We start from the raw sequence: 24,060 nt of genomic DNA, 5'->3' as shown, positions 1-24,060 counted from the left end.
AGCTTGGGGCAGCCACCCCATGACTCCACACTTTGGGGGGCCCTGTGGCAGCTGCCTCAACCGTCCTATGGTCAGGGCTCAGGAGATTACTTGGGGGCCTGGCATGGGGCAGCAGTTGGGGTCAGCCTCCTTCTTTCAACAGTGAGAACCGAAGCAACCTGGCAGCCTGCTCTGCTCCACCATACTGGCCTCTCTCACTGCCACAGTGAAGCAGAGCACAGTGGGATAGGCGAGGCTGTCAGGGGGTGGAGCGTAGCAGGCTGCTGGGTTGCTCCAGCTCCCACCACTGTGCAGAGTGCAGGAGGGGGTGCTTATGTTGCTCAGGGGAAGGGTAAGGGGGCAGAGCAAGAATGGGAGCAGAGGCAGAGCTTGGGAGAAGGAGTGAGACGGGGGTGGAGCAGAAATGTGGCAGGTATGGTGGCAGGAGGGTTGCCCTGAGCCCTTCACTTGGGGCATTGGGGAGGGAGTTGCCCCAGACACCATATTCCCCTAGGGATGTCTCTGGTTGGAACTACTGCTTCTCTTTTAGAAAAAGATAGCCAATCCAGATTTCAAGGCTTCAAATGAAGGTGAATACGCCACATCCATTTAGCCAGCTCTATACTAGACACAGAAAACTGGCTTAAGGTATGCAAATCCAGCTACATAAATAATGTAGATGGAGCTGGCATACCTTAAATCAAGATTGGCACCTTCTGTTCACATCACCTTCCCTTATTCTACACAACTGTAAGAAGTACTGGCACTGATCAGAGGCACCCTCAGCATTTGATTTATCAGGTCTTAACTAGACCCGCTAAACTGAACGCCAGAAGATCAATCTCCGGTGTATAAGTGAATCTCTTCGAATTTTTCAACATTCTTTTTTAGAGTGCAGATTACAGAACTGGACACAGTGCTGTGGTAATGGTCTCATTAATGCTTTATATAGAGGTAGTACCACCTCCCTTCTCCTACTCAGCATTTCCCCATTTGTATTTCCAAAAATTGTTCTAATTCTCTCAGCCACAACATTGTACTGGGAGCTTTTATTCATTTGGACAGCCATAATGACCTCTAAGTGCTTTCAGTCATTGCTTTCCAGAATGCAGCCCACCCTCCCCATCAGTGTGCACCCTGCATTCTTTGTTCCTACATGTATCACCAATGCATTTCATAGAATCATAGAATCATAGGACTGGAAGGGACCTCGAGAGGTCATCGAGTCCAGCCCCCCACCCTCAAGGCAGGACCAAGCTCCACCTACACCATCCCTGACAGATGTCTATCTAACCTGTTCTTAAATATCTCCAGAGAGGGAGATTCCACCACCTCCCTTGGCAATTTATTCCAATATTTGACCACCCTGACAGTTAGGAATTTTTTCCTAATGTCCAATCTAAACCTCCCTTGCTGCACGTTAAGCCCATTACTCCTTGTCCTGTCCTCAGAAACCAAGAGGAACCAATTTTCTCCTTCCTCCTTGTGACACCCTTTTAGATATTTGAAAACCGCTATCATGTCCCCCCTTAATCTTCTTTTTTCCAAACTAAACAAGCCCAGTTCATGAAGCCTGGCTTCATAGGTCATGTTCTCTAGACCTTTAATCATTCTTGTCGCTCTTCTCTGTACCCTTTCCAATTTCTCCACATCTTTCTTGAAATGTGGCGCCCAGAACTGGACCCAGTACTCCAGCTGAGGCCAACTAGTGCAGAGTAGAGCGGCAGAATGACTTCACGAGTTTTGCTTACAACACACCTGTTGATACAACCTAGAATCATATTTGCTTTTTTTGCAACAGCATCACACTGTTGACTCATATTCAACTTGTGGTCCACTATGACCCCTAGATCCCTTTCCGCCATGCTCCTTCCTAGACAGTCGCTTCCCATCTTGTATGTATGGAACTGATTGTTCCTTCCTAAGTGGAGCACTTTGCATTTCTCTTTATTAAACTTCATCCTGTTTACCTCTGACCATTTCTCTAACTTGCTAAGGTCATTTTGAATTATGTCCCTATCCTCCAAAGAAGTTGCAACCCCACCCAGTTTGGTATCATCTGCAAACTTAATAAGCGTACTCTCTATCCCAATATCTGATATCCCAATATTTGATGGTAACAAAACCTTATGCATCACTTTTGAATTTAGCCTTGAGTTTCAGAACTTTCTATTTGATGACCTTACTAACTTGTAGGACAACACAGTATATTTTAGCTGAGAACTGTGCGTAGCAGTTGTAAACTGCATCTTTATAGAACTCAAAAGCAGCGGGCTTGATAAGTAGCCTCCTTTATTCCAAAGACCTGAATTATTACATCAGCCCATTTTACCACCTTAAATTAAATACTTACCTGTCCATGGGCAAGAGAATTAATTGACATGTTGTCAGTACCATCAGTATCTAACCAGTAACCATTATACCACCAAGAATGATACACTCACTTTTTTGTGGGTAATTAGGCTCATTTTAAAATAAAGTATTTTATACTCCATATATCACTTACATGCAGTGTCAGATATGGGTGTGTTGGAAGATTTGTGTGAGCTTCTAGATGATACAGAGGGGGTCCGATTAGTGTTCAGAACTGAGGCACCTATTTCAAGCGCATTAAAGTGCGGTTCAGGATCCAGGCTTAAATCACTGTCCTGAAATTAAGAAAACATCATATGACACCTGACAGAGTTCATTGTTTTGTCATGTCCCTGATAGTTAAGGCTACAGTTTAATCATGGCTATTGTTAGTAAAAGTCCTGGACAGGTCACAAACAATAAACACAGATTTGCAGCCCGCGACTGGTTCATGAGTTACCCTATAAAATACCTGTAGCAGGAAATGAAACCAGTTTCCTGCTTGAGTAAGAATGTAGATATATATTTCACTTGTGACGGGTTCAAGCAGGCAAGTAGGAAGTGTAACCCGCCTATTGTTAAGCAAGCGAATAAATGTAACAAACAACTGTAACCTCAGAGTCAGCAGGTTTGCATAGTGCAGCTAACCTTATTTGGAGATAAACCTGACTTCCAAGGTTATTAGAAGCAAAATAAGGTAACCAATCATGTTAAGGCACATAAACCAGGAAGGATCTTAACCCTATAAGACCCCTTGCTTACCCGATGCTGGGGGTCGGCTTTGCTTTGAACACTTAGCTCCCTAGCCGAACCTTGCTTGCAAGCAATAAAATTGAGTTGGACCCAGCCTGAAAGTGTGACTCTCTTCTGTGGGCAAATTAGACTAGCCTCCAGGGGATGAACCTTGCAAATTTATGCAACATACCCATGACTCAATTTTGGGGGATGCAGAAGGCCACCCCCAGGTCTGCTCCCCAGGCAATCCCCACGGCCAGCCACACCGCTCGCTGCTCAGGCAGTTCCCAGGCCCGGCTGCCACAGCAGTGGCTGGTATGGCTGGTCCTGGGATCATTCCAGAAGTGGGCGGTGTGGCTGGCTGTGGGGATACCCGAGTGGCTGGCTGCAGAGCTGCTCCTGCAGAGGCTGTCCCCTGGGCCACCTGAGCTGACCCCAGAATGAGCTGCTTGTGTAGCACCAGGGTCAGACACACCAGTCACTGCAGAAGTAATGGAGGTCGTGGAAAGGCTCAGAATCTGTGACGTTCCCCAATCCCTTGACAAACACAGCGCCTTACTGATAGTATTTGGAGGGCCAGCTGGTATTAAGTCTCATAGCCACAGCATTGCATTGGGAGTTTTTATTCTGTTGGATAGCCATCATAACTCCAAAATCTTGCCAGAGTCATGGCTTTCCAGAAAGCAGTCCCCCACCCTGAATTAGCTTTTACTGTTATGGAAAGACTTTGCATGCCATTGTTCTATCAATTTTTGGTCCAGTCTTATGAATTGCAGCATCTCTTTCTTCTTTCAGTAATGAGTGACGACACTCAGAATGACTCAGCACTGCACAAAATTAGACCCTTTGTTTTTCAGATAAACTTAAAACAAATAGCCTTGCAGCACCTTAAAGACTAACAAAACATGTAAATAGTATCACGAGCTTTCGTGGGCACAACCCACTTCTTCAAATGAATAGAGTTATTAAAGGTCCAATTTTGAAATAAATAGGGGGTGGGGCAGGGGACAAGGGAAAAAAAGGAGGGGTGGGAGAAGAAATAGTCAAGTAGACAAGGGTGTCCATGGTACATGAAGCTGATAGAGAAGTTGCAAATTGTTCTTAAGTACCCATTGTTTGGTTTTTTTATGTCATTAGGATGTGGAATGTAGCGGGCCATCCAGCCAATGTCTTTATTCATACTTTTGTGATAGGAATCAAACCTGTGAATGAAGTTAAGTTCCAAGGCTTCCCTGTGTATTTAGCTTGTGGAATTGGCCTGAAACAGTATGGTGACTTTGAGATCCATTAATGAGTGCCCGGGCAAGTTAAAATGTTCCCCAACAGGTTTCTGTGTGTTAATTTTTTGGATTATCTGATTTGTGTCCATTAATTCTTTCCCATAGAGACTGTCCAGTTTGGCCAATATAACACTACTATCAGCTTCCTGTCCTATGGAGACTCTAATTGACTATTTTTCCCCCAACCTCCCTCTTTTTTTCCTTCTTTCCCCCCATCCCTTATTTATTTTGAAAGTGGACCTTTAATAACTCCATTCATCTGAAGAAGCGGGTTGTGCCCACGAAAGCTCATGATACCATCTATATGTTTTCTTAGCCTTTAAAGGTACGTCTAGACTGCATTGCTATTTTAGGATACCAGAAGTATCCCCAAATAGCAATGCCATGTCTTTAAAGATATCCACTATTTCCCAAAATAGTGGGCATGCTATTCCAGCATCCCTCATTAAGTCTCATTCCACGAGGGTTAAGGGATTTGTTGGCATAGTGCCTTATTTTGAAATTTGGTGCTGTCTACAAAGCACAAAATTTCAAAATAATCTCCTTCGACTTAGACTTGGAATAAGCTACGCAATTTGTGCGACACAAATTGCTTAGCTTATTCCGACAGAAGGCTGTTGTCTAGATGTACTCTAAGGTGCTAAAAGACTATTTGTTGTTTTTTAAGTTTTTCCAGATACAGACTAACTCGGCTATATCTCTGAAGTCCTTCAGATAGTAAGTTTTGAAAAGGAACAAACATATGCATGTCAGTCTATAGTTAAGAATGAGTTGGCATTTCTGTTTATGAAAAACATATCTGATTAAACCTTTAGTGCTGAAGAAACAATTTCTGAAGGTGCGTCTTCCAAGGCCATTTCTTGTCTCCTTTCCACTCGAACATCTGCATAACTAATTGAAAAATATAATTCTACATGAGTAACAATTTATTATTTTATTTTATAAAAGACATTTTAAACAAATGGAGCAATATTAAAAGATACTATATCTTCCTATATGAGAAATGAAATCAAGTCACATTTAGGGCATAACATTTGAAGGACTGCGTTATTACAGCCACTCCCCGACTTACAAAGATCCGTACTTATGACCAACCTCCCATTAACCTCATTATAATATTTTTGAGTTGAGAACCATGTACGTCAAGTTTTTCGAACAGCGTGGGCAGCGCGTGTAAGGGTATTTCCAACTTATGACCAAATCGAGTTACGACCAGGTGTTCGGAACGTAAGTCAGGGACTGCCTGTATTTTCAATTTCTGCTCAGTTTCTATATATCCATTCACAAAAAAAAAAAAAAAATGTTAAAAAAAATCCATTAGGCTGAAAGTGTGTTTTGTTAGGCTATGTCTACACTACCAGGTTATTTCAAAATAAGTTATTTTGAAATAATAAGTCCCAAAATAACTATTTCGAAATAAGCTTATTCCTCTTCACAAGCAGGACTTATTATTTCAGATAACAAGCCCATTATTTCAAAATAACGGGCTTGGTAGTGTGGACACTTGCCTTGTTATTTCGAAATAACTCTCCAGTATAGACATGCCCTTAAGAGTCCACCCAAAAACAGTGTTACAATTTCTTTATAAAAGCTGCACACATCAACATACCCCCAAATATTAGAATATCAGGAAATGAAAGTTAAGTGATCATCCTGTTCCCTCAAGTGATCATCCTGTTCCCTCACTGCCACATAATCCTTCATCACTCACTTCCACCCACCCCAACCTTAAGCAGGCTGCCTATGGAGTTCTGTGCAGCCCTACAGCATCACTGCTCTTAGTACATACTTTCTTCTGGATCCTACAGGACCTGGGCAGAATCAGGCCACTTATAGCAGCCCTATTATCCTGCCTCACCTAATGTGACCTCTTGATGCTGTTGGAGTGTTGGGACTGAAACAGGGAACAGAATCAGGACCTCAGTGGCTTGTAATTGTCTAAATCCCCCAAATATCAGAATTCTACTTGCTCTGAAATATGCTCAGAGCTTTTTTATTTTCGTGTTCTTTATGTTAACAATGGGTAGGAAGCTGAGAGCGACACCTCCTCTTTATTGGGGTCTTTTTCAAAAGCGACACTTGAAATAACCTTTCACCAATACTTCATTTACATCCATAAGCCGTTTTGTTGTATTTTATGTAGTTGAATGTCCTGATTCTCTGCTCCCACTGAGCAAAGGGTATGGGGTTAGAAAGAAACTTTAAGCCAACTTTGCACTTCCCCTATTTGCAAGCTGGCCAGATAGCTGCTTTAACCTACTCCCGGTCACCTCTGGCCCCAAGGGTGCCACTCCACCAGCCAAGAACAGCTGGAATGAATCAATGGTCTAGCCCCTCTCTTTTTTTTCAGCCTGGTCCCTTGTGTCAGAGGCTGTCAGAGATGGACTACTTCCATGAGAGTTGTCATATATCCATGCATAGAGGATCCTCATAAGGGGGAATTCTCCAGCGGTTGTAATGTGATACTTCACAGCCCTTTTATGTAATGGGATTGGAAGAAAAGGAGCCAAATGCAACTGGTAATCTGGCCCCTGATTTTAAGATTCTGATGACCAACACATGAACTTTGTTCTCATATGGTACTTGCAGCATGAAAACAGACTTAACCTGATCATATTTTAATGAAGCTTATTTTCGCTTCAGAATTCATATTTAAATTCTGTTAGGTTGAAGACTATAAAGGTGACTTTATGAAATCATTAAAATTTTCACATGTTCTTGTGATTTTAGGTCCTTAGAGACTGACTTGATTACAATAGTAACAAATATAATTAAGCCTTTTCCCTACCTTACTACAGTGTGGGTGCATACAATAAATTCTGGCTTGGAGTTCCACTGATGGTAGGTGATATAGTAATGGGTCTGCAGCCAGATCCATTGCTGTCCTTTGGTCAGAAACCGGTAACAACAAGACTTTCCCTTGCCAAACTGCATCACTGTTAGTAGAAAATGGACACTACATATAGCAAATGTTAAAATATGAAAAATAACTTTTAAAAAGGATTTTAAGAAATCTCTCTGTAACTTGTGATAAAAGCACATATAATGTATGTCACTAGGTATCTCCTGAAATTTTAAATACACAGTACAGTTACAAAGAGCACATATGTGATGAATGCTAATAGTGGGACATTTATTAATAAATAATTACAACTTATTTATAACTTCTTGCATATTTTATGTACTGGTCACATATTAGCTCAATAAGCACTTGGCACTGATTTCTAAGACAACAGAACCGTATTTAAAAGGTCTGAGTTCCATGGTGTTTAGGGGGCTGGAGCATATGACCTACGAGGAGAGGCTGAGGGACTTGGGTCTGTTTAGTCTGCAGAAGCGAAGAGTGAGGGGGGATTTGATAGCAGCCTTCAACTTCCTGAAGGGAGGTTCCAAAGAGGATGGAGAGAGGCTGTTCTCAGTAGTGACAGATGGCAGAACAAGGAGCAATGGTCTCAAGTTGTGGTGGGAGAGGTCCAGGTTGGATATTAGGAAAAACTGGTTCACTAGGGCTGTGTCCAGACTCAGGGGTTTTTTAAATGTCCGCATTTCGCCGCCGGCTTTTTAGGGCTTGTAAGGCCTCCTCCTCTCCCCAGAGCCCGAGAAGGGTCTTGAGCTCTGGCCCAGACCATGATGGTGCCCAGCATTTGGAGACCCTGGTTGGGTCCCCAGAAGGCTCTCTAGAAGGGCCAGGAGGGTCTTGGGGCTGGGACATGCTGCACTTCACCAGCCGTGTGCTCTGGCTGCTTTGCTGCCACAAGTGGCTGTGAGGGTGCCTGTCCCTTTAAGAAATGGCTGCAGACAGGAACCAGAGACATGCAAGGCATGCCCCAGATTGTCCACCAGGGCTTCTTCCTGGAGGCCATTATTTTCGAAAAAATGGCCTCCCCGCGTCCACACTCACCTATTTTCGACGGATCTCTGTCGAAAAAGGCGTTCTTCCTCGTGCAATGAGGTTTACCGCCGTCGAAAGAAAAGCCGCATTCTTTCGATTTAATTTCGAAAGAACGCGGCTGTAGTCTAGACACAGGTGAATTTTTTTCGAAAAAAGGCTACTTTTTTCGAAAAAACCCCTGAGTCTGGACACAGCCGTAGTGAAATAGTTTTTCCTAATATCCAACCTGGACCTCTCCCACCACAACTTGAGACCATTGCTCCTTGTTCTGCCATCTGTCACTACTGAGAACAGCCTCTCTCCATCCTCTTTGGAACCTCCCTTCAGGAAGTTGAAGGCTGCTATCAAATCCCCCCTCACTCTTCGCTTCTGCAGACTAAACAGACCCAAGTCCCTCAGCCTCTCCTCGTAGGTCATATGCTCCAGCCCCCTAATCATTTTGGTTGCCCTCCGCTGGACCCTCTCCAATGCGTCCACATCCTTTTTGTAGTGGGGGGCCCAGAACTGGACACAATACTCCAGATGCGGCCTCACCAAAGCCGAATAAAGGGGAATGATGACATCTCTGGATCTGCTGGCAATGCTCCTCTTAATGCAACCTAATATGCCATTAGCCTTCTTGGCTACAAGGGCACACTGTTGACTCATATCTAGCTTCTCATCCACTGTAACCCCCAGGTCCTTTTCTGCAGAACTACTACTTAACCGGTTGGTCCCCAGCTTGTAACTATGCTTGGGATTCTTCCGTCCCAAGTGCAGGACTCTACACTTGTCCTTGTTGAACCTCATCAGATTTCTTGTGGCCCAATCCTCCAATTTGTCTAAGTCATTCTGTACCCTATCTCTGCCCTTAAGCGTATCTACCTCTCCCCACAACTTAGTGTCATCCGCAAACTTGCTGAGGGTGCAATCCATCCCCTCATCCAGGTCATTAATAAAGATATTGAACAAAACCGGTCCTAGAACCGAACCTTGGGGCACTCCGCTAGAAACCGACCGCCATCCTGACATCGAGCCATTGATCACTACCCGCTGGGCCCGGCCTTCTAGCCATCTTTCTATCCATCTTACCGTCCATTTATCCAATCCACAATCCCTTAACTTGCTGGCAAGAATATTGTGGGAGACTGTATCAAAAGCCTTGCTAAAGTCAAGGTATATAACATCCACTGACTTCCCCATGTCCACCGAGCCAGTTACCTCATCATAGAAGCTAATCAGATTGGTCAGGCACGACTTGCCCTTTGTGAATCCATGCTGACTATTCCTAATCACTTTCCTCTCATCCAAGTGCCTCAATATGGATTCCTTAAGGATCCCTTCCATGATTTTTCCAGGAACCGAGGTAAGACTGACCAGCCTATGGTTCCCTGGATCATCCTTCTTCCCTTTTTTGAAGATGGGCACTACATTTGCCTTTTTCCAATCATCCAGGATCTCTCCCAATCTCCACGACTTTTCAAAGATAATAGCCAAAGGCTCCACAATTACATTTGCCAACTCCCTCAGCACCCTCGGATGATTAGGCCTGGTCTACAATACAGTGTTAGGTCGACATAAAACAGCTTATATCAACCTAACTCTGTAAGGGTCTACACCAAAATGTAGCTCTCACTGATGTAACTTGACACTGACTTATAATAACTCCAGCTCCATGAGTGGCATTGCGCTTAAGTCGATGTAGTCAGAGTGATGCTGTGTCAGTGTAAACTCTGTGTTACTTACATTGACTGTTGCTGCCTTTTAAATACCACCCCACAAAGCCCCAGCTAAATTGGCAGCTAAACTGGTACAAGTGCTCTGGGTGAGGAAATGCACCACTGGACATAAGGAGCATAGTGTGGACACACAAAAGAGTTAATTACTGTGGTGGTTGTATGTCGATGCAACTTAGGTTGACTTAATTTTCTAGTTTAGAATTGCTCATAATGTTTTAAAACCTCATGGACCAAATTCACCCCAGCTTTAGCTCTATTAACATCAAGAGTCTCACACACTGATACATTTTGGCTTATATTTTAATGTCAAAATCTCCAAAGTAATTTTGTCTGGAGGCATTCATTCCATACCAAGGTAATACGACTGAGATGTTACTATCAATGCTATAAGCAATTATGTGAATATGACTGCTTGATTTTTTACATTGCTTCAGGTAGCAAATGGCGTTTTTTTAAAAAACCCAATAGACTATATTTAAATAACCCCAGATTTTAAATATACATTGAACAACAGCAGGGATAACAACCTACAAAAGGGTTACAAAGTGTGGCCATCTTCAAGACTGGGTGAGTTAGTAAATAAATTACAGGAACAACAGAATGTAGATCAAATCCTGGTTACCTCACTCACTCACTGAGTGCTTGTCATTGGCATAATTTATATGAATAACACAAACATGATTTGTCCTTCTAAGTGCTACAGAACTCTGGGCCACCATCTTACTAGCTACTGCACTCTCAGTCTGGACAGAGTCCAGTAACATCAGTTCACAGGCATACAGCAGTGTAACAGAGGTAAGAACCTGGTCTGCCAAGTTTACACCTATCTTAACAGAAGCTGCATTTTACAGAGTGTGAACATGGCAATGAATTCACATGTGCTTACGCTATGCAATACTTACAGTGTTCATGGCATCTTGCTAAGAGTTCTAGGTCATCGATGTGGTAATAATCATAGCCAGAAGTCCCCAATACTTCGAAAGGTAAGTATCCTATAATAGGTGGTGCTCTGTATAGGGGCACAGTACAAATTATTTCATAAAAACGACGAAACAAGCAGCAACTCTTTCTATGTTAAATAGGAAGTTCAGAATGTCCATTATACAAATTCTGCTTTCCCTCACACAGACATCACTCTCTCTGAAATCAATGGGCCAAATTCTGACTTCACTGCTCTACGGACAGGCAGCCTCGCTCTAGCTCAGCTCTGCAGCTTAGTTCCACACCTGCAGAGTGGAATGGGCAACCTGAGTTTTCTACAGCAACTCCTTCCCCCTCAAGGCAATGCCTGTGTCTTCAGTGACTTATATGGCAGTGGAGTCACCAAGGAAAGGGGACACGAGCAAAGTGGTGTTACCCTGATGTCCCTGTTATGGGGAGGCAGCCTCCTTGAATGAGTTACAGCTGGGGAGACAGCAAAGGAGCAGAGCAACATCTGTCCCTGCCCAGCATCAGAGCAAGCAGCCAGCTAGCCAGAGAGATCATAGACTGGTAGGAGAGAGCTCTCCCTGGCAGGAAAAACGTAACTGGGAAGTGCAGCTGGGCTCCCAAGGAAAGCCCAATTTCCTCTCAAGAGCCTGCTCTGAGGAGCAACCTCCTTCCCACCTCCTCAGGCATTTCCCTGTTTCTTCTCTGGAGCAAGTAACTTTGCTTTCATACCTGCTCTAGGCAACAGCAGCCTCTATGGCTCCTGCCTCATGAAAAATAGCCACTGAGATGGGAAGAACAGACAAGGTGATAGCCTGCATAAGCTTTTCATTGTGGGCCTCTACAGGGCCTGAACATGTGCAGCCATTTTACGCCTCTAACCTTGCCAGCGTAACTGCCCCAAGATGGGTCAAACGAGCACAGAACTTCCCTCCATAGCCCTTAGCAACTGGTTCAACAGGAGTTGTACACATGGCTCCATTTGGAAAGTAATATTTTCAAGGCACAGGCCAGACACACAAAAACTCTATCCTTCTTCTGACTTTACTTGATTTATTATCTCCGATTTCTGGATTAGCTAATCAGCTGTATAATAGTGAGAAAATTGTGGTTCATGATCATAGCCTACTGACATTTTAATACAGATAAGGACTCGCATGGGCTTCCAGTATGTAAGGCAGGGGAAGGCTCTGCCTTCTCAAACCACCAGGCATAGCCACGGCCACACTCTGGCCCCAGAATGCCTGCTGTAGGCATTCAGGGTGGAGTGTTGCTGCTCTCAATGCCTGCCCGCCTGGTGCTCTGGAGCTGGAGAGGCAGGGCTGGGCCAGGCCACGTGGCCTGCCCTCCTCTGGGGCTGGGAAGGCTGGGGCCATGCTGTGCAGCGTGTGCCCTCTGATTTCCTCGGGGGCTGGGGAGACTGGGGCAAGTTCGTGCCTGCCTGCTCCCCTACTCTTCTGGTGGTTGGGAGGGGGAGTATGTACCCATGGAGTGCTGCCCCACCTCCCTGTGGGGGGCAGAGAAAGGGTGGGACCTCAGAAGAAGGGGTGGGGCTGGAGCAGGGCCTGGAGGCTTGCCTCCCCCAGCCATATCTTCACTAACCGCCCGAGGACTCACTAATCAAAATACTCTCCAGAAAAACATTTTTAATGCACAGTATTTGTATAAAAATATATTGATGAAAAAAATAAATGCAGACAAAACCACCAACCTCCAAAATAGGTGAAATCAAACATCAAATTTTGCAGACATGTTAATCAAAACAGTGCCAATAACCAGGCTCTTCAAACTATTGTGATGTGAAGCATAGTATTATTTTACAGAATCTAGCTATTGAAAATACCAGTAAACAGGTACAAACAAAACCAAATATGATTTTCTGCTCACAAACCTGTGGTCCAGAAATAAAAATTTCCATTCCAGACTATGTCTTGAAGTGAATTCCTCTAAAGGTTCTTCGACGATACACATTTCCTGCATTGTGAAGAAGATCTGATTACTAAGATTGTTAATGCATCTCTTGGCTTTATCCACTTCTTGTGAAATAGGAATACACAGCAGGGATGAGGAATATAATCAAATAGAAAATACATATGTCAACCAGTAATGCTGAATAGAAATCTAATGTTAATACTAACTGGTACTAAAGCCATTGCACAGGGTAAGAAAATACAATAGAGTTAATCATCATCATTATTGTTTCTTATGGTATATAGGAAGCTATGTTTTAAAGCACTCAACAGATTTTGATAGTGCAGCTGCTGCGCTGTAGGGCTATGTCTAGACTACACGCCTTTTTTGAAAGAGGATTTTTTCAAAAGATACTTTTGAAAAAGCCTCTTTCAAAAAAAGCGTCTAGATTGCAGACTGCTGGACAGTCTTTTGACAAAAAAGGCACCCGGAAGGGCTTCTGGCAGGGCTTGGGGCAGCCTTTACTTCATGGTCCCTTTGCAGAGACGCGTGCTTAAAGGGATCCCCCTGGACAGCTGTTGCTCTGCTCCTGCTTCTGGCTTGCCTACCTCCTAGAGGGAAAGCAAAACTGCTGCAGTGCTTGTTCTGGTTGCCCTGCTTTCTTGGACACCACAGCAGTTTCTTTTCTGGGTTTTTTTTTTCTGCTTTTCACTGTGTTTTTGGCCATGGAGCCTGAGCTGTCCCTGGGCAGGCGATGGCCCCACGCTGCCATTCTGCAGCTTCTGCTGCATCTTCATGACTCTGTCAGGAATCTCCTGCCCCATGTGGACCCGGACAAGACCTTCAAGACCTTTGTCCAGGATGCAGGAGCTCTGTCCTTGCCCCCAAACTTTTTTGGGGACAGGCGGATTTGGAGGCATGAGATGAGTTCGGACTGGTGGGACCAACTCGTCATGGAGCTCTGGGACAACGAACACTGGCTCGGCAACTTCCAGATGTGGAAGGCCACATTCCAGGAGCTGTGTACCTGGCTCACCCCTGCTCTGGAACACCAGGACACGCACCTGTGGCCCCACATCCCTCTGAAGAAGCAGGTCGCAATCACCCTTTGGAAGCTGGCCACTCCCGACAGCTACCGCTCCGTGGGACACCAGTTTGGCGTGGGGAGGTCTACCGTCGGGGCCATTTTGATGGAGGTGTCACTTTCAGGGGACAGGCCCTGCTGAGTGTGGGGGTTGAGAAAGGGGACTGCCAAGCAAGGGCAAGAGGGAGTGGGGGATTGTGTGGCACTTAGAGGCAGCTCCTCGGCCAACCCAGTGCTGATGCGGGGGAGCGAGGTGTCCTGAGGGGAGGAGTGGATTGGGGAGGAGTGGATTGGGGAGGAAAGGGACGGTTCTCCTCCCAAGCTCTTAGGTAACCTGTCTAACTCCCTGGTTTCTGTCTATTTGTGTCTTGCTGCAGGTGGTGAAAGCCATCAATGTGGAGCTGCTGAAAAGACTCGACCTTCTCGGGGACCTGGACAACATCCTTGCCAGGTTTGCTGCCCTTGGCTTCCCGAACTGCAGAGGAGCCCTCAATGGGACACACATCCCAATCCAGGCACCGCCCCATTGAGCAGCCCAATTTATAAACAGGAAGGGCTACTATTCCACGCTGCTGCAGACCCTGGTAGACCACCGGGAACACTTTATGGACATTTGTATCGGGTGTTCGGGGCGGGCACATGATGCCTGCATATTCCACAACTCCTACCTGTACCTCAGATTGGAGGCAGGGACATTTTTCCCCCAGCGGCACCTCATGCTTGGGGACATGCAGATGCCGGTGTGCATAGCGGCCGACGTGGCCTATTCCCTGATGCCGTGGCTCATGAAGCCCTACACTGGCCACCTGGATGCGAGCAAGGAGCTTTTCAACACACATCTTGGCCAGGCTCACATCCAGGTGGAATGCGCCTTAGGCCATCTGAAAGGGAGGTTCCGTTTCCTCCTCACACGCCTGGAGATGGGCGAATGCAACATCCCGGAGGTGGTGGCCGCATGTTGCGCCCTCCATAACCTGATGGAGAGGAAAGGGGAGGCCTTCCTGCTGGGGCGGGGGACAGGTGTTGATGGCGAGGACAGGCCATTTGAGCAGCCCCGGACGGCTGTCATCTGCCAGGCTCACCAGTGTGGTGTCCGAATCCGAGAGGTCCAGAGGGAGAGATTTCAGAAGAAGCCTCCCAACATCCTTTGGAGCCAGTGATAACAATAATTAGTCAATATATTATGGTAGGTAGGATTGGGGCTTCTAAGTGAAAAAATAAAATCCCCAGAGGGATGATGACAACAATAATAATACAAGAGGTTTGCACACTTTGTGGCCTATCTAGGCAGAGCTCACTGCACACACCAGGGCCTCCTTGCATTTTCCGCTCAACTCTACAAGTACCCTGTGGGCCACTCTCTCATCTCCCTCCTTGCAATCCAAATCCCATGCTAGGGTGTGTGTCTCTCCCATGTCTGTGGGCTCCCATTCTCCTTCTTTGTGCCCCTTTCCATCATGGCATTTAAACACTATCATGTTACAGACAAACAGAGAGCAGAGTGCTAGACATTGCTTTGCCCAGTAGGACAGGAAAGTGTTTTGGAGTGGCAAATCGAGACACAGAGGTTAAATGGCTTGTCCCAAGTCATATCAAGTACATTGAGGAGCCAAGATTGGTATTCAACAGTTCCTGGCTTCCGGAGACATGTCCAGGTCACTTACAACACAAGCCGCATATTTTCAAAGCAGTTTATGTTAATTCAACATTAACACTGAGTTTTAACTACACAAAGGAAAGGAAATTCAGAATAAAGGCTCTCATAGCAACATTAACTCTGCTGTCCTCTATTGGTAGGAATACTAGTGCTGAGGTTTATGAGAAGTAGTCTTGCTTTTCCAGAGGAGACTGTACATCCAGGACTGTGAATCTGTCAAAAATGCCTTTAAAAATTCCTGGCCTGCATTGGAGTGAGGCTGAAAGACCAATGCTGTCAAACAGGATTTGTCTCAATTAGATTTCTTAACCTCAGAGGATAGGACAGCCGATGCAGCAGCTAACATTTGCAGTGACAGACACTGAACTAAATGCACTGTCCCTTGTCCCCAAAAAGTAAGAAAGGAAAGCCACATTAGGCATCCTAACACTCACGTGATATCCCCTGACTGCAATTCCAATATAAGGAAACAGATATAATACCATTTCCAGCACCATTTCCATCAGCCACGCAACAGCTCAAGAACCCCCCCTAGCTGTATAGATATTGGATTTTGACTCACAAATTGTGAAGTATCTATATTCTGATCAACTCTGTTAGTGAAATTTGGAATTTTGCATGTACAGAGATTGAAAGATTTATACCGCACCTCTAAGATTAATGTACTTCATTACATGTACTTGCCTTTAAAAACTGAGGTGTTGCCAGTCGAACAGTAGCAACAAAACAGACTTGTTTTCCTAGTGATGTTCTATAAGCCCGAGGGACAGCACCATCAAAGCAGTTACAAGTGGAAGTAGGCACTGGGAAGGAAAAAGCAAAATTAACAGATTTTCCCTGACTGAATATTGTACATATTTGAAAAGTGCTAAGAATAAATCTTATATAGAGAAGTGTCTCAAAGCCTTTTAAAACTTATATGTATCTATTTGAATCAAAGTCAGTCATGTTAGGTAAAAAGCATGAGAGCTTAGCTCAAAGTATGAAGTATATTTGTAAACCTTTAAATGGTATATGTCTATATATAACAGCATTCCAGAAAGAAACTCTGGACATCCAGTTCCTCCTTTTCACAGTTCACAATAACAATATATATTTTAGCGATCTTACTGCATTACTTATGGGCAGTACATGAAAGTACTGTTAGAGATTGAAGGATGTTATCCTCCATCAAGTTATTGATGGCAAAATATTTAGAACCAATATTGGTAAAGTTTTCATGGAATTAGTGGACATGTTTCTTCAGTTACTAAAATATATAACCCCAATATATAACGAGGTGTACCGGTAGTTCGGATTAGAGAGCCTAATCCAAACTACCTACTCCGTGCTGCGTGTAGCTGCGGGCACGGAGTCCGAACTACCGGGGCTTTAAAAATGGCGGCGCCCGTCAAGATGCAAATGAAGCCCGGGATATTTAAATCCTGGGCTTCATTTGCAACTTCGGTTGCCTACATTAACCACCCTAGTTCGAACTAGGGTGGTAGTGTAGACATACCCGCTGTGACTAAGGGGTTAAATTCAGGTAGCTAGCAAGAGTGGTGGCAGGGGGTCAGAAGAACCAATGGGGATACAGTGCTGAAATCTGAATGGGATATAGATACTTGGTGTGATTTTTCTTTGTGGATTCAAAGCTAAGGGCTGGAGCGAGCAGATGCAGTAATCAGAATTATCATGCCTATAAGAAATACTGGATATGGGAATGAACCATAGAGCTGGAAAAGACCTCAGAAGGTCATCAAGTCCAGCCCCCTGCTCTAGGCAGGACCAATCCCAACTAAATCAACCCGGCCAGGGCTTTGTCAAGCCGAGACTTAAACACCGTTAGGCATGGAGACTCCACTACTTCCCTAGGTAACCCATTCCAGTGCTTCGCCACTCTCCTAGTGAAATAGTTTTTCCTAATATCCAACTTGGACCTCTCCCACCACAACTTGAGACCATTGCTCCTTGTTCTGCCATCTGTCACTACTGAGAACGGCCTTTCTCCATCCTCTTTGGAAGCTCCCTTCAGGAAGTTGAAGGCCGCTGTCAAACTCCCCCTCACTCTTCGCTTCTGCTTTAAACTAGGTTCGTTGGGGGACGGTGACCAAAACCCTGAGGGGAGTGGGAAAGTTGGATACCGGGAAGAAATGCAAAGAGGAATGAGCAAGAAAGGAGGACCCCTGATTCAAATGGAGAAGATAGGGTGATCAATTGGTTATCTGAGATGTTTGTACAGCTGATCCCCGAGCTGTGAATGGTAGACTTACGACCGTTCACAGTTATGACCAAAAATGTCGTAAATGGCGGACCCCGAGTTACGAACGCAATCCGCACATACGAACAGCACGGTTGCATGTAACTCAATGAGGTCCGACTTACGAACAAACCGAGTTACGACCAATTGCTTGGTCCGTAACCGGTTCGTAAGTCGGAGACAGGCTGTATACTAATGCGAGAAGCCTGGGCAACAAACAGGGAGAACTGGAGGCCCTGGCCCAGTCCAAGAAATATGATTTAATTGGGATAACAGAGACTTGGTGGGATGACTTGCATGACTGGAGTGCTGTCATGGAAGGGTATAGACTGTTCAGGAAGAACAGGCAGGGGAGAAAATGAGGAGGAGCTGCACTATACGTAAGAGAGCACTATGATTACTCTGAACTCCAGTATATAGAAGGAGAAAAACCTGTTGAGAGTCTATGGGTTAAGTTTAAAGGTGCAAACAACAGAAGTGATGTTGTGGTTGGTGTCTACTATAGGCCACCGAATCAGGTGGATGAGGTAGATCAGGCTTTCTTCAGACAACTGAGAGAAAGTTCCAGATTGCAGGCTCTGGTTCTCGTGGGGGACTTTAATCACCCTGACATCTGTTGGCAAACCAATACGGCATTACACAGGCAATCCAGGAAGTTTTTGGAGAATGTTGGGGATAACTTCTTGGTACTAGTGCTGAAGGATCCGACCAGGGGCTGTGCACAGCTTGATCTTCTGCTCACAAACAGGGAGGAACTAACAGGGGAAGCAGAGGTGGGTGACAACCTGGGAAGCAGTGATCATGAGATGGTAGATTTCAGGATCCTGACCAAAGGAAGAAAAGAGAGTAGTAAAATACACACCTTGGACTTCAGAAAAGCAGATTTTGACTCCCTCAGACACCTGATGGGCAGAATCCCCTGGGATGCTACCATGAAGGGGAAAGGAGTCCAGGACAGCTAGCAGTATTTTACATAAGAACATAAGAACGGCCGTACTGGGTCAGACCAAAGATCCTTCTAGCCCAGTATCCTGTCTACCGACAGTGGCCAGCACCAGGTGCCCCAGAGAGGGTGGACCGAAGACAATGATCAAGCGATTTGTCTCCTGCCATCTCTCTACAGCTTCTGACAAATAGAGGCCAAGGACACCATTTTATCCCCTGGCTAATAGCCTTTTATGGACCTAACCTCCATGAAATTATCTAGCTTCTCTTTAAACTCTATTATAGTCCTAGCCTTCACAGCCTCCTCTGGCAAGGAAGAAGCCTTATTGAAGGCACAGAAAGAAACTATCCTGATGTGTAGCAAGAGAGGCAAACATGGTAGGAGACCGGATTGGCTTACGGGGGAAATCCTTGGTGAACTTAAGCACAAAAAGGAAGCTTACAAAAAGTGGAAACTTGGACAAATGACCAGGGAGGGGTTTAAATGTATAGCTCGAGAATGCCAGGGGGTTATCAGGAAGGCGAAAGCGCAATTGGAATTGCGACTGGCAAAGGATGTGAAGGATAACAAGAAAGGTTTCTACAGGCATGTTAACAAGAAGAAGGTGATCAGAGAGGATGTGGGGCCCCTACTGGATGAAGGAGGTAAAAAGCTGAAGTACTCAATGCTTTCTTTGCCTCTGTATTCACGGACAAGGTTGGCTCCCAGACCAATGCACTAAGTGATGCAAGATGGGATGAAGATGGATAGCCCTTGGTGGGTAAAGAATAGGTCAGGACCTATTTAGAAAAGCTAAATGTACACAAATCCACGGGTCCAGACTTAATGCATCTGAGGGAGTTGGCAAATGTCATTGAGGAGCCTTTGGCTATTATCTTTGAAAAGTCATGGAGATCGGGAGAGATCCTGGATGATTGGAAAAAGGCAAATGTAGTGCCCATCTTCAAAAAAGGGAAGAAGGACGATCCAGGGAACTATAGGCTGGTCAGTCTTACCTCGGTTCCTGAAAAAATCATGGAAGAGATCCTTAAGGAATCTATTTTAAGACACTTGGAAGAGAGAAAAGTGATTAGGAATAGTCAGCATGGATTCACAAAGGGCAAGTTGTGCCTGACCAATCTGATTAGCTTCTATGATGAGGTAACTGACTCTGTTGACATAGGAAAGTCAGTGGATGTGATATACCTTGACTTTAGCAAGGCTTTTGATACGGTCTCCCACAATATTCTTGCCAGCAAGTTACGGGAATGTGAATTGGATAAATGGATGGTAAGATGGATAGAAAGCTGGCTAGAAGGCCGGGCCCAGCGGGTAGTGATCAATGGCTCGATGTCAGGATGGTGCTCGGTTTCTAGCGGAGTGCCCCACGGTTTGGTTCTCGGTCCAGTTTTGTTCAATAATTTTATTAATGACCTGGATGAAGGGATGGATTGCAGCCTCAGCAAGTTTGCAGATGACACTAAACTAGGGGGAGAGGTAGATATGCTTGAGGGCAGAGATAGGGTCCAGAGTGACTTAGACAAATTGGAGTATTGGGCCACAAGAAATCTGATGAGGTTCAACAAGGACAAGTGCAGAGTCTGCACTTGGGACAGAAGAATCCCAAGCACTGTTACAGGCTGGGGACCAACCAGCTAAGTAGTAGTTCTGCAGAAAAGGACCTGAAGGTTACAGTGGATGAGAAGTTGGATATGAGTCAACAGTGTGCCCTTGTAGCCAAGAAGGCTAATGGCATATTAGGTTGCATTAAGACGAGCATTGCCTGCAGGTCCAGAGATGTCATTATTCCCCTTTATTCGGCTCTGGTGAGGCCACATCTGGAGTATTGTGTCCAGTTCTGAACCCCTCACTACAAAAAGGATGTGGACTCATTGGAGAGGGTCCAGCGGAGGGCAACCAAAATGATCCTGCGCTTCATTAGCATGTTCTCGGGTGGTTGCCATTTTGGAAACTGACTAGCCCAGAATAACTGCCCGCATCTACATGCGGCAGAGAAGTGCGATTCTGAGATAAACCCCTTAGTTCTAATTAACAGTTAAACCTCATGGAATGAGGATATTTAAATCCCGCGCTTCATTTGCAATTTCGGTCACCCTCATTAGCCTCCCTAGTTTGAACTAGGGGGCTAGTGTAGACGTACCCTAAGAGATGTTCTCTGTGTTGTAATTTGTTTCACTTAGTCACTCTGTAACACCTAGCAACCAAGTATGCTTTATCAAGTATACATTTTTGTTTTGTTAATAAAATCACCTTTTTTAAGGTGATGATTTGATTATTTTGTCCTGGAAGGAAACAGGAGGCCTGTCTGTGTGTGTGTGTGCATGCCTCAGACTAAGAGGTCAGCTACCAGAGACTGCTGTTTGTTTTCTCTTTGTTTTTAAGCTCTCTTGTGGTAAAGGAGGTTGGGGATAATCCTCTGGAAGAAGACCAAGAGCTTCCTTCCTGGGTTCAAGAAAACCGTTTTTTTTTCTTTGTTTCACTTGTCAGTGGCAGCTATCCCCTTCCCTCCCCCCCAAGTCAGTGAATCTATGACTCTGGGGAGTTTTTGTAAGCAGAGCCTATAGAGGAAAGGTATTTAAGGTCTCTTGCAGGCCCCCATATTCTGCGCTTGGGGTGCCAGAGTGGGGAACAGCCCTGACACCCTCGAAGGTTGACAGGAAGGGTCAGCCAAACATTCCTACACTGGCTCCTTTCTGTACCACAAAACACAGGTAAACATGTCCTTTAGTGAGGAGAAAATGCCTTTCAGCCAATTTGTATCTTACCATAAATGAGTAGTTGAGTAGCCGTTTTTATTCAGTATCTGCTGTACTGACTTTTTATGACAGATTTCTCTTCAGCTTATTGCACGTGCTTTTTGAGCCCTATGCAAACTATTGTAAAGTCACAGTACAGCAATACATACATGAAAACAGGAATAACAGAAACAGAAAAGTAAGTTGACTCTAGAGATATCACATCTGTGATTAATTAGTTCAAATCACTGTAAAGCCATTTTTGTACTGAGCCAAAACCAGTACAAAGGAGAAGAACAATTCCGTATTTAAGAGAGAAATGCACATGTGAACATCTGTATCATTTAAGAAAAAACATCTCTAGACATGAAACATCCTCTGCCTTAGGGGCATGATTAAAAGAGTAATTAACATAAACATTAAGAGAAATATTCTCCTTCCATAAGCAGGGTGTATACTTGCTGTTCCTTGTGGGACTACTTAAGAATTTGTATTCTGCCACTGCATTTGTATGCATATATGAGGGTTTCCATGGGACTAATATAAAAGAGATGGCAAAAAATGGAAAAGAGATATGAATTGCAGGAAAATAGGTGGAACCTGAATAAGAAGCAATTTGAATTGTTCTGTATGGGCTATATCATGCCATTTTGTATTGTGTGGAACTCTTTGACTCTCAGAAGGGAGTTCTAAGGGCACTGTAAAAATTACTTTCGGGTATACTACTCAATACCACAATTACAGCCCTGCTCATCTGCAGACATCCACTTTATATGTATGGACCATTACTGTGGATAGCAGCACGGATGCAGATACAAATTTTGTATCTGCGCAGGGTGCTGATGATACGAGTGGATGGGTAGCTATGTGGCACAGATCCTCCATGTGTCCTGAACAGGAGGTCTGTGGGGGGAGGGTTCACAGACAGGGGCAGGTAGCTGCTCAGGCCCAATGTCCAAGGCAGGTGGAGGGTCTCCCGTGGCTCCCCACAACTGCCCATGTGACTCTCTCTAACCAGGTTCTGGAGTGGGGACATATGTGTGTGTCCCGGAGGCTCAGTCTGGTCCCCAGAGTAAAGCCCTGCAAATTCATGGATGTCCACTGAGCGGGGCGACTGTCCCACACTGGCTGAAAAGGATTAAAGCAGACTGGAGGGAGCCTGTGCAGAAAACCTGGTCAGTCATGGAAGGGCTCAGAGGAGCCAATCAGGGTGCAGCTTAGTGGGGCAGATGGGTATAAAAGGACCCGCTCAGCATAGAGTAGGCAGTTAGGCCCTGACCAGGGAAGATGCAGAACCTGGTTCCCATAGAAGCACCTTCAAGAGAGCAGTGCTGGGCAGGCTCAGAGGGGGCTAAAGAGAGAGGCTCCAGCCTGATACCTGCCAGACTGCAGGCCTTGCTACAAGGGCCAGGAAAGTGCCAAAGTCACAGGGAACGTGGTCAGAGAACTAGAGGCAGGAAAGGGGAGTAGAGGAGGGCAGGACAAAGTTGCCTCCAGAGAGTCCCTGGGTTGGGATCCAGAATAGTGGAGGGGCCTGGGTCCTCCTCTTTCCCCATTCTTTGCTACCAAGGTGTGGCTGATACCGACAGTGGCTGAGGTAAGGGGCTAGACTTTGGGGCCACAGTGGCAGGTGAAACTGAGAACTGCAGATATTCCCTCCTGGGGAATAGACTGTGGCTTGCTCCTGAGACAGAGGGGCTAGGTTTGGAGGCCACAGTGGCAGTAGAGACTCAGGACTGTCTATAAACTTCTGGAAGGTGGTGAGAGACCATTGGAGGTGGGCATTTCCGGAGGGCAGTGTCCTGAAGAAGACGCTATGGTCTGGGATAGATGCAGGTTGGGAGTAGGAGTGTGAGCAAGGACAGGAGAGACATCAGTCAGGAGAAGGTACCCTGCTGACAAAAGAACTAATTCCCTGGAGCTACCAGCAGGAGGCGCAGCCCTGCCCGGTGAAATCCACAGATAATTTTTGCAGATTGTGGACTGGCTGTGGATACACATTTGTGTATCCATGCGGGCTCTAACCATGAGCAGGCACATGTAAAATTACCTTTAATTCTACTAGTTAAATGTATGTGGGATGGATCCTAAGGGGCCAAAAGGGCATAAGCAGAGTAATCTCCTAAACACAGGTGTCATAGATCAAAGAACTGGCAAATGAGAAAATAGTAGGAAGCATCTTCTCAGTGGGAATACATGATAGAAAAGCTGTTGTGCTGAGGAATACTGCTGATATTTTCACTGGAGCATCTTAGGTTATTTGGTATGAACAAGCTGACATCAGAGGGTCTTCAGTGTTCTTTGAAAAAGGCAGAACACATTCCAAAATTTTGTACCTATAAAATGTAATAGTGCACTACCTTCCCAAAACGAAACGTAATCCAAAAAAGATAGGAATTGCTATTCGGTAAACTTATCTGTTACATTTGGGATTTTATTAATGACAGTGTTAATAGAATAAACTTAAAAAACAACAGGAGTATTAGGGGAATAGATGTTACAAAATGTAATAAAGAATACAAGCCCTAAAATGCATGGATTAAATATTTCTACCTTTGGGGAAAGATCATTGCATGTGAAATGAATGGAAAATATTTATGAAACA

General features: G+C 45.0%; 1 protein-coding gene across 2 annotated transcripts in view; it reads right to left on the bottom strand.

Annotated features, from left to right (window-relative positions):
- Positions 1 to 24,060, bottom strand: part of NPAS2 (neuronal PAS domain protein 2) — a 168,652-nt gene that overhangs the window by 23,560 nt on the left and 121,032 nt on the right. For both annotated transcript variants that reach the window (XM_075917107.2, XM_075917108.2), the window contains exons 8-13: positions 16,220 to 16,338; positions 12,775 to 12,857; positions 10,859 to 10,965; positions 7,135 to 7,282; positions 5,156 to 5,237; positions 2,486 to 2,627 (exon numbers count right to left, since the gene is read on the bottom strand). In XM_075917107.2, coding sequence (XP_075773222.2) covers positions 2,486 to 2,627; positions 5,156 to 5,237; positions 7,135 to 7,282; positions 10,859 to 10,965; positions 12,775 to 12,857; positions 16,220 to 16,338 — 681 coding nt within the window. The remainder of the gene's footprint in view (positions 1 to 2,485; positions 2,628 to 5,155; positions 5,238 to 7,134; positions 7,283 to 10,858; positions 10,966 to 12,774; positions 12,858 to 16,219; positions 16,339 to 24,060) is intronic.

This window comes from Pelodiscus sinensis, chromosome 1, assembly GCF_052426305.1.
Source record: "Pelodiscus sinensis isolate ZL-2025 chromosome 1, ASM5242630v1, whole genome shotgun sequence".
In the NCBI taxonomy this organism is placed as follows: domain Eukaryota; kingdom Metazoa; phylum Chordata; order Testudines; family Trionychidae; genus Pelodiscus; species Pelodiscus sinensis.
The sequence above is the reverse complement of the archived record's forward strand: the minus strand, read 5'-3'. Positions and strand labels throughout refer to the sequence as shown.